Genomic DNA, 15826 nt, shown 5'->3' on the forward strand with positions numbered 1-15826 from the left:
AGTTGAATATTAGATTTTTTTTTTTCTGTCTTTGCACCTTCTGGCTCTGATAAATGGTCTCATTTTGATATTTTTTTAAGGAGTTGTACAGGAAGTTATTAACCCCCTCGTGTTTTATTAATGCTTTCAGTGTGTTTTAGTCACATTACTGAGTGGTGTCTTTGTTTACAGGCTTTCCAAAAAGAACTGGGAAAGAGAACCAGCAGCGTTCAGGCTCTGAAGCGTTCAGCTCGGGATCTGATGGAAACCGGCCGCGACGACACAGCGTGGGTCAAAGTTCAGCTTCAGGAGCTCAGCAACCGCTGGGACACCGTGTGCGCCCTGTCAGTCACCAAGCAGACCCGCCTCCAGCAGGCCCTCAAACAGGTCAGGGACCAAACTGCTCCACCACTTTGAACTTTCATGTGTCTTTCATTGTTTATGTAATCTTAGAAAATGCACCAGACATTGTGAAAAACCTCTTCTGTTTTGCCCATCAGGCGGAGGAGTTTCGTACGGCGGTGCAGGTGCTCCTGGAGTGGCTCTCAGAGGCGGAGCAGACGCTTCGTTTCCGTGGTGTCCTTCCTGAAGAGGCGGAGACTCTGCAGGCGCTGCTGCACACACACCGAGACTTCATGGGCACCGTGGAGGAGAAGAGGACCGACGTGAACAAGGCTGCCGGCATGGGAGAGGGCATCCTGACGGTGTGCCACCCCGACTCCATCACCACCATCAAACACTGGATCACCATCATCAGGGCAAGATTTGAGGAGGTGAGGAACCAACTGAACTTTATCAAGCCATCTCATTTTATGAATATTATTTGTTCCTTTAATACTTAAAATAAAAATAGAATGAACACTACACATTAATGTTGACTTTAAAATAGTTCTTTGTTGTTGACATAGAGGATTCAATTCAATTCAATTCAATTCAATTTTATTTATATAGCGTCAATTACAGTCAAATCGTCTCAAGACGCTTTACAGAACCCATATGCCTGACCCCCAGAGCAAGCCCAAAGGCGACAGTGGCAAGGAAAAACACCCTTTTAACAGGGAAGAAACCTCGAGCAGAACCCGGCTCAAATAGGGGGGACCCATCTGCCTGCTGGCCGGGCGGGTTGAGAAGGACAGAAGAGGGCAAGGGGGAGGGATGGGAGAAGAGGGAGGGGTGAGAAAGCAAGGAAAACACAACACACATTTGAATACATGCATGACAGGATATGTGACACAGACAAAGTATAAGCTAACATTGAAAACTGACTCATAGTTTACTCTTATGATGTACGGCTCTGACATTAAACATACTCCTTATATAGCTAGCAGTAAAATTCAAACAGTATGTAAGTTAGCATAACAGTATATTGAAGGCGATGCAGAGTTGACTCGTGGAAAAAGGGAATTGGAAGCAGAGGGCTGGTGGAAGGTCAGTAGCAGCATCCCACAGTGGACATGGTGGAGACTGGACCAGCTGGTGGAACATCGACCGCAGATCTGAAGCATCCAGCTCTGGGACCAGGGACACTCGGAGAAATAGCACAGGGGGAAACAGAGTGAATGTACTGCAATAACGGTATACATATTAAATGTAAAGGTAGATAGAGAAGGGCTCAGTGCGTCAAGAAAAGTCCCCCAGCAGCCTAGGCCTATAGCAGCATGACTAGGGGCAGAACGAAGGGACGTCCAAGAGGGGGTCAGCTGTACAATGAAGACACAAGCCGAACCTCTGTGGGTCACCCAGTCAGCCCCAACTATAAGATTTGTCAAAAAGGAACGCTTTAAGCCTGGTCTTAAAAATAGAGAGGGTGTCTGCCTCCCGAACCCAAACTGGGAGCAGGTTCCACAGGAGAGGCGCCTGATAACTGAAGGCTCTGCCTCCCATTCTACTTTTAGAAATTCTAGGAACAACAAGTAAGCCTGCAGTTTGAGAGCGAAGAGTTCTACTAGGATAATAAGGTACTATCAGATCTTTAAGATATGATGGAGATTGGTTATTAAGAGCTTTATATGTCAGAAGAAGGAAGGGACCCTTGCCTTGAAATCATGAACCTCCTGTTTCCCTTTTTATGACTGAGGATGTCAAATTAAACGTGTTTGCTGTGCAGGTGCTGACTTGGGCCAAACAGCACGAGCAGCGACTGGAAACGGCTCTGAACGAAGTGCTGAACAACGCCAACCTGCTGGAGGAGCTGTTGTCATGGCTACAGTGGGCTGAAACCACATTAGTCCAGAGAGACACTGAGCCGCTTCCTCAGGACATCCCACAACTCAAAACACTAATCACAGAGCACCAGGTGGGTTTCCCAGTTGTTCGCGAGTCACTGAGCTGTTAGACGTATTATTTACCATTTTAATGTGGAATTAAAACTCCAGAACTGACTGTTTGTTGTTCTCAGATGTTTATGGAGGAGATGACGAGGAAACAGCCGGATGTCGACAAAGTGACAAAAACCTACAAAAGAAAACCAGCCGAGCCTCCAAGCAGCCTGGCAGAGAGGAGAGGAACTCGTAAGTCACCTGTGTTTACCTCTGAGAACAAATAGCATTACTCTTTGAGGATGCACTTGTTGGAAATGTACAGTTAACGCTCTGTATCCTCTACAGGCAAACAGCAACAGCAGCAACAGCAGCAGCAGCAGCAGCAGCAGGCAGCCATGCAGGTTTCTGGAGGAAACCCACGACTAAACCAGCTCTGTGCCAGGTGGCAGCAGGTCTGGCTGCTGGCTCTCGACCGCCAGCGTAAACTCAACGACGCTCTGGACCGTCTGGAGGAGGTAGATGTCTTAGTTGTACATCTGGAGAAACATTACAGTGAAAGTTCTGCAATAACTCAGTCAGCGCTCTGATTTTTACATAATTGTCTTTATAGTTTAATAGTCATATTCTATTTAAAGTGATATCAAAAAGTCCACTACCTGATTAGTATTTGGCTGCCATCCTCATAGAAGTTGTCTTCTTGTGCGATGATACTCTGCTCCCAGTGCTCCTGTAATGCTTGTATCGCTCCCTTCAAGTCCAATTATGTAAACAAGCCAAGCACCATCTGCAAAAGGCCCACCTTTTTGCTTATTTTTGTTTTGGGGAAGAGCAAAAACTCAAATCTAGCGAGTGGAGCAGGTGTTACACCATTTTTTCTTCTGGACACCTCAGGCATTACAGGATAACTTGACTGTCTGAACTCGGGGCATTAATTTCCAGTGTGCAACCGTTGAGTGAAACCATGATCATGCTTCTGATCTGACACACCTTCGTCGGTTTTGGAAACTCTGGGCTCTTTGATCATGAAAGATGCTGTTTTTTCTCCTGGTGGTAGCCGCAGACCCACCTCTAAAAGTTCCACATGAAGGTTGGATCATCCAGCTGCTGACTGTCACAGACTGTCGTGTTCACTCCGCTTCAGTCTGAGATCTGTAGAGAAATCACAAATGTGCTCCTACCAGTGTTCAGAAACACCTGAATAGCACATCCTGATGTTGATAGTGCAACACGCCAAAAACAGTCCCAACATGCCACAGTCCCACGACTTTTTGATCATCCCGCATGTGCGCTGTACAGTTTTACTTTACTGCAACATGAAAAGTAACCCACTTCCTCCATTTTCAGCTCAAAGAGTTTGCCAACTTCGACTTTGACGTGTGGAGGAAGAAGTACATGCGCTGGATGAACCACAAGAAGTCTCGCGTCATGGATTTCTTCAGACGCATCGACAAGGACCAAGATGGAAAGATCACGCGGCAGGAGTTCATCGACGGCATCTTGGCCTCAAGTACGATTCTTAGTTTTCTTTTTGGTTTCTGGTGGGACATAATTTGCTTTAAGACATTAAATAACATGAACTCTGTCATTTGCCTGTGCAGAGTTTCCAACCAGTAAGCTGGAGATGACCGCTGTGGCAGACATCTTTGACAGAGACGGAGACGGTTACATCGACTACTACGAGTTCGTTGCTGCTCTGCATCCCAACAAAGACGCCTACAGACCGACCACCGACGCTGACAAGATAGAGGACGAGGTAAAAAAGATTGATAAAACATGTGCTGCTACAAATTCCACATTAAAACAAGCAAAGATTCATTATTTGCATCTGTGGCTGTTCAGGTGACTCGGCAGGTGGCTCAGTGTAAATGTGCCAAGAGGTTCCAGGTGGAGCAGATAGGAGAGAACAAATACCGGGTAAGTTCAGCTTCTGGTTAAATGAAATCCACATCACTTATACAACAAGCTAAATATACAGTTTTGTATTTTAAAAATGCTGTAAATAAAGAAAAGTTTATTGTTAAAAGAGCTGGATCAAAGGGGGTTTACAAGTTTTATATAGTGGAGTTCATTTTTGACTCTTTGGCATCTTATAGTTGCACTAAAGAAACACTAATATTCAAATTTACACCAAAGTTTGGAATCAGATTGACCTTAAATTTCTAACTAAGTTATCAAAACTCAGTTCGAGCGCTGCAGTGTGTCTACAAGTTCTTTCTGTTGTAATTAATTTATGTGAGCCACAGAAGCGTTGGTTTGTCTGCCAGAAATTACTTGCAAATACTGTTTGACCCAGTTCTGATTCATATAAAGTGTATTATTCATAACTGGCTGCATCTTCACTTTATTAACTTCTCCACAAAACTTCACAGCATTTCTCACATGTCTGTCTCACATCATGGTGTTTTTATAAATGTTTAAGTTGTCTTTATCATAATCTCATAACATGTCACGATAATGTTGATGTAACGTGTTTTTAGCATCTCACAGCACTCCAGGATTGTCTGTTCTGTCACCACCAAAGCATTAATATATCGCTATAAATGTGACGGCACAGATGCACAGTGGGATTCTGGGAAGGAAGAGACAGAACTCAGGATGATTTGCTCACATATGATTCAAACAGAGTTACTTTTTAAACTACAGAACTAATTATTGACCTGACTAATGCACTGATTGAGCTTTTTAGTAATGCTTTCTTCACTGTTATTTAGAATTCCTCAATACATATCACTAAAATAATTGTAGCGGAAAACATAAAGGTTGTTCACAGTTGCTCATTTACACTTATCAGTATAATGACAACATAAGCATCGATTTTTATGTTATAGTCATATACTGGAGGCAAGGCAAGTTTATTTCATGCACACGGCAATTCAAGGCGCCTTCAATGGCAGAGAAATACATTCAGAAAAGTAGTTAAGATCATAGATAATAACAAGATAATAGACTGAGCATCTAACAGAAAGCTGTAGTAGAGGTAGGTTATACTAATATGGGCTATAGCATAATTAAACACAGCAAAATGTTGACCAAAGTCCAACATTAGACAAATAAAACCATCAAACCATGAAAAACAAGCAGCAAGTCAAATAAAAACTATAAAACAATAAAACCAGTGCAAGAAAAATAACCAGGGTCGTCCTTATCATTATAAATCCATCTAAGAAATTGAAATTGCATTTAAAGACAATTAAAACTATATTTTTAATTGGAATTTGATAAGTAATCTTTATGTATCAAGTGTAGTTTTGAGTAAACATACAGCACATATTAGCATTGGAGATTATATCGTTTGCTTTTTGCAACAACTACAGCTAAAATATACAATCTTTATTCGTTGTAAAACTTTTATAAGCAACCCCCAGGGGGCTCCTGACCTCAAACTACACTGTTATTCTGTCTGTAAAAAAATATTTGAGAATTGCAAGAAAAAGGAACCAAAAACAGATGAACGCATGATTCATGTTGCATATTTTTTTGTGTGTCTGATAAAGAAGAGACTAAATTTCTGGCAGTCCAGTGTCGGCCAAAAACAAATTATCAGCAAAAAAGAGTTCCAGGAGGATTCACACCTTCATTTTTTATTTCTTTTACCACCTTCCTAGCAATCTGAGTGTATCTGTGCAGCATTTTACAACAACTTTAACAGTCTTCAGCATCATTTACTGGATCATCCATCACTGCCTCTGTCCGTCCATCATTATCCGCTGGGTAATGAGAAACTAAAACTCACAACGGCCGTCTGTCCTGTTTGTCTTTCAGTGTTCTGCTGCACTTTTCTTCTCTGCTTCTGTCTTCACCTTCATCACCTTTTAAACACACTTTCATTCACGTCCTCTTCTTGCTTTCTCCACTAATTGTGTTCAGCTCGAGAAGACAGAAATAAACGGTTTCCTTTCATGCATACAGATGTCCGTACATGTTGTTTCACTCTCGCTCTGTTTCTTTCTCCTTGTGTTTCCTGCTCCGTGTCTGCTGGATTTATTGTAGTTCTTCCTCGGAAACCAGGTAAAGTGACTGACGCTGCTGTGAACGGACAAGTGAAACCTGCTTCCCCGTTGGCCACTAAAGGAGTGCACTGCCTTCTGCGTTCTCACACTTCTTTTGATGCAATAATTCCTGGTTAAAAAGTCATTTTAAAAAGGAGAAAATCAGCAGAAGCAGCGCTCCGTCGTGGCTTTGCAACGTGTAAGCAGGTTTCACCGTCCACTTGTGTTCCTGCTGTGATTTGTTTGGTGTTGAGAGTGACAAATTGCACAATGCGAGGCAGGCGACAGTGACATGGCTGCAGTGGTAATTAGTGGTTCAGTGAAATATAGTCTGCTTTGGACTGAAGCTGGGAGAAAATCAGGCTGCCTGGAGAGAAATCCAGAAAATTCCTTCTGCGCTGGTATCGCTTGTGGATCTTTGCTTTGCTGGGTGGATTTGAAAAACTGAACATTTCTGGAAACTTTAAAGGTTGAATGGAGACATACACTGTAAAAAAAATGACAGTTTTTAACTAGTTTCCTCAAGAATTGTTCCTGGTTTTATTAAATTATGCATAATAAATAGTAAAATTACACAAAAAATGCCAAAACTGCACTAACGTCCACTTCAGAAATCTGTACTTTTGCTAATTCTATTTAATTCTTTTACTGTGTTTTTGCTGTATTTAAATCAGCATGATTTTACAGACATTTGCTGTTATTTTCACCATTTAAGTTTTTTTTTCTTTTTTCATGTTTTGAACCTTACAATATTCCGCTGTTTTGTTTTTTTTACTATTTTTTAGCCAGATTTTGAGAATTTTTATAGGATTTTTTTTCTTTTCTTTTTTACAGTGTATGAATAATTTCTGTTGTACATGATGATGCTTTGATTTGAGTGGCTGGGTATAAACTGGGCTGATAATCTCTGAAGTTCTGTCAGTGCATGGTTTTTCTCTCATTGCATGGAGTAGAAAGGATCACCTGCTCACATTTTGGGCTTCTTGGTGTGATGGTTGTGAATTATTTGTACATCAACTCCAGTTTTACTCACTGATTTTCTGCCCTTCCTTTTCCCGATTCTCTTTTCTCTTGCCCCCCTTCCCCCTCGTTGCTCTTTGCCCCTTGCCCCCTCCTTGTTTTTTGTTTGTTTGTTTTTTTTAAACCTCCTCAGTTCGGCGACTCTCAGCAGCTGCGTCTGGTGAGGATTCTGCGCAGCACGGTGATGGTGAGAGTCGGAGGAGGCTGGATGGCTCTAGACGAGTTTCTGGTGAAGAACGATCCCTGCAGAGGTGAGCAAGGTTCTCAAGCCAACATAATGATAAATACTCTCTACTGCTCTGTCTTATGCTCTTACATTCACATGCACTCACTAGAGCCTGACCGATACGACATTTTTAAGGTATATCAGCCATTAAACCAATATTTGTTTTAACGAATCTCCCATTCGATAGCAGATGAACAAATGAACTGTGGCCGAGGTGTGTCTAATATGAAATTTATAGATAAAAACACTAAAATCTGGTTGAAAGCAGGAAAATAGGACTCGGATATATAAATAACATCATATTGTGAATAATTGTGACAGTTCAGGTTACCACTGATTCATTTATAATTCTGTATTTATTCATCCATGCTTCAAATGTGCTCAAAGTGTGTCAATGTGCAGTTTGTATATTTAGATAATATTTCACATACTGTTTAAGCTTCAAGCAAAGCAAAAGATAGCTGAGCAGAAGGCTCCTGAAGATCTAAAATGGAATAACCATAAAATAAATATGATCTGTGTCGGGAATAAACTACTAGTTATGACTCTGATGGTTCAAAAATAAAGAATCCTAAAAATTAGAGCTGCACAGATTAACCACTTCATTAGTAACTGTTGTTCTTGATAATTGCTGAGTTGATTTGAGGATTTTTTGAGAAGAAAAAAGTCTAAATTCTCAGATTTTAGCTTCTGAAGTTGAATATTTTCTGGTTTCTTTCTTCCTCTATAACCATAAAGTGAACAATGAAGAGCCGGGTTCTGCTCCACGTTTCTTCCCATTAAAAAGTGTTTTTTCTTGCCAGTCTCCTTTGGGAGACTCCTCTGGGGGTTCAGTCATATGGGTTCTGTAAAACGTCTTGAGACAATTGCCTGTAATTAGCGCTATAAAATAAAACTGAACTGAACTGAAATTGAATATCTTTTGGTTTTGCGAAAAAGCTGCATTTGAGGACATCATCTTGGTCTTTGGGAAACACAGAGTGGAATGTTTCACCATTTTTATGGACAGTTCCAAGAAGTGAGATTAATTGCGAGTTTATATTTCAAATAATCCTCAGTTTTAGTCCTACTGACAAACTCTTTCAGTGTTTTCTTCTACTTTAGAGTGGATGTGGCTCCATCTTGATCATATCGGTCAGGCTCTTGCTCTCACACAAACACTCGTGTTGCTGTTCACAGAAGCAAACAAACCTTCAGAGATCTTTACATAGAGTGTGTAAACCATCTGACGGCTCTGAGTTCATGAAGGAAGCACAGCGTCTGAATCGACTCACGTTTGTCAAATTGTCTGTCAGCAGGTGACGCAGTGATTCACCGTCTCACTTTTCTCTGCAGTGACGTTGGTGTATTTGTTGTGCAGCTGTTTCTCTCCATCTCCATCCTCTATCGATCCCCGAGGAGCTCCTCCTCCTCTTATTTCTGTATATACACGACCTGGGTCTCTGTCTCTGTTCATTCTGTCTTTATTAAACAGTAGTATTGCATGGTGCATGGTCCTCAGTTCTCTCCTCCTCCTCCCTCTCTTTCTCCCTCCCTTCTTCTCTTTCCCCAGTGCAACATCCAGGACTTAAGATTCTTCGCTCCGATTCCAGTAGCTCCATCTCATCTCGTATAGGTTGGACTTCTCCTCTCTCTCTCACGCTTTCTCCTAACTGCCTCCTGCGTCCTCTTTGTTCTGCTCTTTGCTTTCTCCTGGACTCTCTCCTCCAGGTTTTTCTTCTTCTTTATTGTTCCTCCACCTCTGCTCCTCTTCCTGTTCTTCTTCTCTGGTTTGTTGGTTTGGCCTTGTTCCTGTGCCTTGCTGACTGTGATCACCTGACTAACGTTATGTCTCCTCACTGTCCTGCTCTTCCTCCCCTGATCCTCCCTCTTGGCTGCTCATGCAAGCTCTGAAATCCTGATGTCTTCCCGTTTTTAAACCCGTTTCAGGGCCTCTCTGACACTGTGTGTTTCCACTGTGGTGGTTTCTGAGAGTCTTAACTCCAAAGATTGTGTGTTTGTGTTACAAGATGTTTCCCAGATATCTTTCTGTGTGTATGAGAGAGAGACTTTCTTCATCCCACCACGAGCATGCAGTTATTTTGTCTCTTGTGTCTCTTAGTGACAGTCACTCCTGGCTATTTCTGCTGCCGAGGTATCTACACTTCCTCTCTGTCTCTCATCTCTCCACCTCTTTCACTCCTCATCCATCCATCCATCCGTCCAGCTGTCAGTCTCCATCTCTAACCACAGCTGTCCTTTGTGTGTCTATATGTGTGTGTTTATGTGTGTTCAGGTTCGTGCCTTTAGGCATCGATGTCAGTCTTGTCTGTGTGCCTCATGTTTGCGTCATGCTTCCCTCACTCACAGCAAAAGCAGGATTTGGCCAACCCCTGGTCTTTAGACTTTAACTCTTAATTTTGTGCTTATTTATTTAAACACACCGACACCATGAGTAAAGGAGAATGGAAATTTACAACTTGATTCCAAAAAATGGAAAATGATACAAATGCTCAACACAAACCAGACAAAGAGAAATGTGTTAACCCTCTGAAACCTCAAGCAGTTTCTGAGCATTTTGTTTCTCTTGTCACATTTTTACTCACTGTGGGCTCATTTTTCACTGCAATATAAAGTCCTGCACCTCTATGGAAACAGAACAACCATAGTTAGGATTAGAGTGAAGTCAGAAATGTCTTCTGTGCAGTTTAACAAAGTTATAATGCTGTAAATCATATAAAAAATAAAAGTTTCTTCTGTTATTCAATTTATAAAAATGTAAAAAAACAAAACCTGTAATAAACATTTGTAATGTTTTCCAAATGCCCTCATGTGAGACCAATACTGGAATAAATGATAGCTCCTCATTTTATAGATATTTTATTTTGTACTTATATTTTCAGTTTGTTTCCATGCTCTTTACACTTTTGCTAAAAAGTCCTTGATTATTTTTTTGACCTGTGATTATTGATCACAGCTGAGTCACTCAAAGCTTCACAGCTGTGATGAGGAGTGAAGAATATGTATTTTATCAGAGCACATGTTTTTTTACGCAAATTTTAAAATGAGTCAAGTAGAACGAAGTGATTTTGATGAAATATTACGATTTTAACCTTATATTTGGTTATTTTTTTTTAAATAAAACCCAAAGTCACACATTATTAGTTTGAGAACTGTCAAAGTAAAAAAAAATCCACTGAATATTTCTGCTTTTACAGTTTTAACTCTAATAAGTGCTTTAATTTTCGTGATCATTTTTTGTAGGTTTGGGGTTCAGAGGGTTAATATTAAATACTTTGCATGTCACCACAATGACCAACGTATATCATTCACACAGACTAATGAGTAAACACAACTCTTCTTTTTGTTTTTGCTATTTTCTATTTTAACCGTCTACGTAAAGTGAAAGCTCTCGAACATGTCTGACCTAATAAGAAGACAGTGTGAGACCCGGGCGTGGCCAGCCTGGGTTTTATTAATGCTGGCTTCCAACGCGGCTCCTTTAAATGTGATGGCTGGTTGGTGGGAGACACAATTACAGGGTGCACCTGGCTGGCTGGCTTTGAAGGGGGACGTAATTGCAGGGTGCACCCGTTTAATTGACTGGCCCGGCTGTTCGGTTGCTAGGGGCGATGGCCGTGAGGCCGGGAGTTGCATTGCTGCTCAGCTAGCTGCAGCCTCCTCTTCCCTCTTCTCTTTTCCACTCTGTTTCCTCCCATCCCATTTCTCCTCCATTCTCTGAGTGTATCTTCCCTCTCTCTCTCTGTGGATCTTTAGTTTTCTCCTCTCTCTTTGTGGCTGCTTCTCCAGGCTTCTTGTTGTCTGCTGGGGCTGCTGCACTACTTTCTGTCCAAGAATGCTGCTGAGTGTCTTTTGAAGAAGGGAGAAACCCTGAATCTCTGGGCTCTCTCCCGCTAAGCATAAACCAGGCATGACCCCACATATATTTATACACATAGTGTGTATACAGCGCAGAGCTGAGATGCTCCTTCGCAGCAAGAAGTTTTTACAAAATCCTTTACAATGGAGATCTTGTTGAAAGAGAAGAGAGGCTGTGCTTTGCTCCCAGCGCTCTCAGACGGTTGAAGCAAATACGCAATGAAAGTGTGTGTGTCACTCAGTGAAATGACATTTTTCACATCAAAAACAGGAGAACCGTCATACAGGTTAAAGGAATAGTTCAACATTGTGGGAAATGCACTTGTTTGCTTTCTTTCTGAGAATTAAAAGCAACAATCAGCGTCAGTTTTATGTCGGTTCCCAGCTAAAATGTAAGAAAACAGTCATTCTTTGCTCCTTTGTTCACAAAAACTCAAATGAAGAAGTTGTGCTGCGGGACAAAACTGTGAGTTTTTAATTCTCAGCTGCAAAAAGAAGTTTATTTCCACTATTCCTTTACAGGAATAAATGACATCTTACTGTTAGAAGCTGTTAAATGTTCTCTTGTTGATGGAATAATCAGAGCAGATTTTTTTCTGTGCTCAAGAATAAACAAATACGTAAAGAGTTCTGACAGTGTTTCTCCACACTGTGTCCACACACAACCTGCTGACTTTCGTTGCGTATCGATGAATTATTTCCCTCCTACCTTTGCACTCAAACACACCCTCACTCACGTCTGCCCTGAAAACTGACTCATCCAAAGTGCCGTTAATAAACCTGAACCCTCCACCCTCCAAACGCTCGCTCTGCTCACGTGCACTCTCAAACCAAACCTGATGTCTGCAGCCAAGGAAGCACTGACTCTCTCCCTCACTCTGCTCGCTGCCTCTGCTGCCCCCCGCTGGAGGAAAACTGTGAGCCGACGCCGGCCGACAAACTAACTTTGGCCTTTTCTCCGTCTGTTTCTGTCTGCAGCTCGCGGTCGAACCAACCTGGAGCTCAGGGAGAAGTTCATCCTTCCTGAAGGAGCCTCTCAGGGTCTGGCTGCCTTCCGATCCCGAGGCCGACGCTCCAAACCCGGATCTAGAAACGCCTCCCCGACCAGATCCTCCTCCTCGGCCTCCCACAGCGGAGCCTCCCTCCCCTCTGCTCCCTCGGCCCCCGCCACACCGACAGCCTCAGCTTCGTCCAGGGTGAGTTACCGCTCGAGTTCATGACTTGTCAGATATCTTAGACCCAGCTACTGAAGGTTCATTTTCATTATCATGCAATTAAGTTGTTTTTTTCTTTATGTCCAACCATTACAATAGAATGATGACAAAGCAGGCTTAAAGCACAATGTGATTCAACATATGGCCAACTATCACTATATTTAATAAGTTAAATGTTACATTATGGTTTATTTCAGTCCTTATAAGTCCACAGTGGTGGATTTGTAGTAGGATCACAATCATGTGATCTTCAGCAGCTGACGTAGTGTTCATTTGTTGTCATGGTTACAGTTACGCCATGCCGCTATCTCACAGTGATACAGAAACCTTTACGAATCCGAGGATCCAGACTGTAAGCTGCATCACTGCCAAAATCTAATGAGATGGTCCTTGTGTCATTTCTGACCTTCCTTGAAAATTTCATCTAAATCCATTAGTCTGTTTTTGAGTAATGTTGCGAACAGACGGAAGGACAAACGTACGCTGATCATCGCATAACTCCACCTCGCTCCTTAACAGAGTAAAAATGCAGATATTTGCAAAAATATCTGTGAAATTTTGGATCGATATATGAAGTGCTATCTGAGATTTTTTTTAATTGTCTGTCGGGCCACTTTCAGCTCTTTTTTTTTTTTTTAATTTGAGGCTGTTTGCACAAAAACATCACAGGAACAATTACAAAAGAAGCCTGAAATGTTTAATTTTTTACTTTCATGGCAATTGAATTTTTTTCATATATCATTTCACCCATATTCAAAGACTCTGATCCACTTGTCCGATACCGTAAATTCTTGATCAATGACAGAAGAAAGAACAGCACTGAGGGAAATGTACAAACAGGGTTTATATAGATTGAAAACAGCAGCGTACCTCATCCTCCTGTGTCCATTATGATACTTTTTTAATATAAAGTTTTTTAATAAAACATCGAATCTGACAATGTTGTAGAAGTGCAGCACTAAATCAATGGAGCCTCTTTCAGCTTTTATTGCAAAACACAAAAGAACATGTTCAGACTCATAAAACTCAAACGTGCTGTATAGATTTAGTCTGTCCTAAATAAGAATTAAGTACCTGGAGGTGAGAGTTATTTTTTGTATGTTGTGGAAAGTTGTAGCACACTCACTCTCCAAGTCATCTGTGTTAGAAGCTGCAGCATCAAATAGAATCGTCTTCATTATCAAACAGTCAAAACCTGTTATTTCTTCATGTTACTGTCATCATCTGATCTTACTGTTTGTCTCGTAAATACTGTGCGAACCTGTCGGTGTTATGTATGTGTGTGAGAGACAGTTTGCACATTTGTGACTGTGTGTTTGTGTTTTTATGGGTTTCTGTTGCACATTGTTCATTTGTTGTCATCCTCCTGTTGTTATTGTCGAGAATCACCACATCCTTAACTGTGATTTTTTTTTTGTTCTTTGTTTTTTCTTTCATCTTTTGGCCTTTTCCCCTCGTTCCTGTCATTCCCTGCTGCTAACCTGCTTCAAAAACGTCCTCCCCCGCTGTGTTGGGATCTATGTTTAAAAAAAAAATGGAAATAAAATGATCTGCTTTCATACAACAATAAACTGCGCTGCCCTCCCTCGCTGTCCAACGGCTCCTTCCCTCCCCTCCATAACTCACCTCCCCGTCCTCCCTCATCCTCCCTTCGTTTGCTTCCTCCCTTTGCTGCTATGCTCTCCTCCCTGTTTTCCTGCACCCTTCCTTCCTTCCTTCACTCCTTCCCTTCCTCCCTTCAGTCCTCCCATACTCACTCTCGCGACTATGCCAAGCCCTGGCTGGCACACAGTAAAACTCCAACGCCAACCAAGTGCCACTGCTGCCCAGATCTCGGTCACAGCCACACCACTCCTGGGCATGAGGTAACACACTCACCCCGACCACCACCCAACCACCCACCCACTGCCCCGTCCCACCCCCACCCACCCCACTGAGCGCGCTAATGCACTAACGCACACTCCTGGGTGCTGCACGCCGCCACGTCAGGGAGCTGCTGCTGTTACGTGGAAACTGGTGGTGTTGATGTTTGAACTGTAGCTGAAAGATGTGGTGAGGCTAAAATGTAACGTCGTGGCTGCACTGAACAAATAACACATGTGGGCTGATTGTGGAGCTGCTGCTGTTACACTTCTGCTGCAGTCAGTCAAACTGCACCAAGCCGAGAACAGAGTCTGAGTGGTGCTGATGTGCTGCAAATGTTGCATTTAACCAACCTTATGTTTGCTTTTTACATGAGGTTTGTCAACACTCCTATGGGTCATAAAGTGTCTGTTTTAGGAGTGATCTAATCAGAGTTATTTAATATTTTGTGTCTGCCAAGTCCTAATCCGATAACATTTTCTTCAGTAATGCACACTTTCAGTACTTTAAAGTTATTCAAATCGGCTCCACAGTGTATGAAGAAAAAAAACGGATTCCTGCATTTGTACTACAGTCTTCAAAAGACAACAAAATCCAGTTTTCTCTACATGCACCACCATTCAAAATTTGGGGTCACCCAGATGATTTCATGTTTTCCATGTAAACTCACACTTTTATTCATGTGCTAACATAACTGCACAAGGGTTTTCTAATCATCAATGAGCCTTTCAACACCATTAGCTAACACAATGTAGCATTAGAACACAGGAGTGATGGTTGCTGGAAATGTTCCTCTGTACCCCTATGGAGATATTCCATTAAAAATCAGCTGTTTCCAGCTAGAATAGTCATTTAGCACATTAACAATGTCTAGACTGGATTTCTGATAATTTATGACTTTTCTAAGTGTCCCCAAACTATTGAATGGTAGTGTACATGTCAGAAAGTGTGTTAGTCGTAGTACCTCATTGTTCCACCAGGTGGCGCTTCTTACTGTTTAAAACTACAGTGACTTGCGCAAGCAGTAACTCGAACTGTTGGTAGGTCTGTGCTTAGATGTTTGTGCAGGTTTAGCTAGCAATGGGCACCATGACAGAGACTTCTCCGATGATTAATGACCTCCAAGTGTCCCAACACAACCAAAGCTCTCTGATTCTGAGACAGCGTGACAGCGCATGTAAACAAAGATCTGATTTAGAAAAGAGCTGATGTCTTTAAGATAAAACATGTTCTGTTCTGCTTGATCCAAAACTAAAGGCATAACAAGCCCATAGTCCTGTTCTGCTTCAACCTTAAACTGTACTTGAACTGCAAGTGCAGCGAGTAAAAAAAAATACATGAACTCATCCACACCACAATCAGTCCACATGTCCCGATCAGCCACGGTGGGATAGAAGACATCTGAACATTTAGATT

At 41.9% G+C, this 15826-nt stretch overlaps 1 protein-coding gene across 1 annotated transcript in view; it reads left to right on the forward strand.

The window, feature by feature from the left end:
• The window catches only part of macf1a (microtubule actin crosslinking factor 1a), a 356367-nt gene that overhangs the window by 336840 nt on the left and 3701 nt on the right, over window positions 1-15826 (forward strand). Inside the window, exons 92-104 of the mRNA XM_051956148.1 lie at window positions 172-366; window positions 480-752; window positions 2087-2275; window positions 2378-2489; window positions 2586-2755; window positions 3585-3747; window positions 3839-3993; window positions 4080-4154; window positions 6231-6248; window positions 7383-7500; window positions 9028-9090; window positions 12312-12529; window positions 14290-14412. Of these exons, the coding sequence (XP_051812108.1) occupies window positions 172-366; window positions 480-752; window positions 2087-2275; window positions 2378-2489; window positions 2586-2755; window positions 3585-3747; window positions 3839-3993; window positions 4080-4154; window positions 6231-6248; window positions 7383-7500; window positions 9028-9090; window positions 12312-12529; window positions 14290-14412 (1872 nt within the window). The remainder of the gene's footprint in view (window positions 1-171; window positions 367-479; window positions 753-2086; window positions 2276-2377; window positions 2490-2585; window positions 2756-3584; window positions 3748-3838; window positions 3994-4079; window positions 4155-6230; window positions 6249-7382; window positions 7501-9027; window positions 9091-12311; window positions 12530-14289; window positions 14413-15826) is intronic.

This window comes from Acanthochromis polyacanthus, chromosome 11, assembly GCF_021347895.1.
Source record: "Acanthochromis polyacanthus isolate Apoly-LR-REF ecotype Palm Island chromosome 11, KAUST_Apoly_ChrSc, whole genome shotgun sequence".
Taxonomy (NCBI): domain Eukaryota; kingdom Metazoa; phylum Chordata; class Actinopteri; family Pomacentridae; genus Acanthochromis; species Acanthochromis polyacanthus.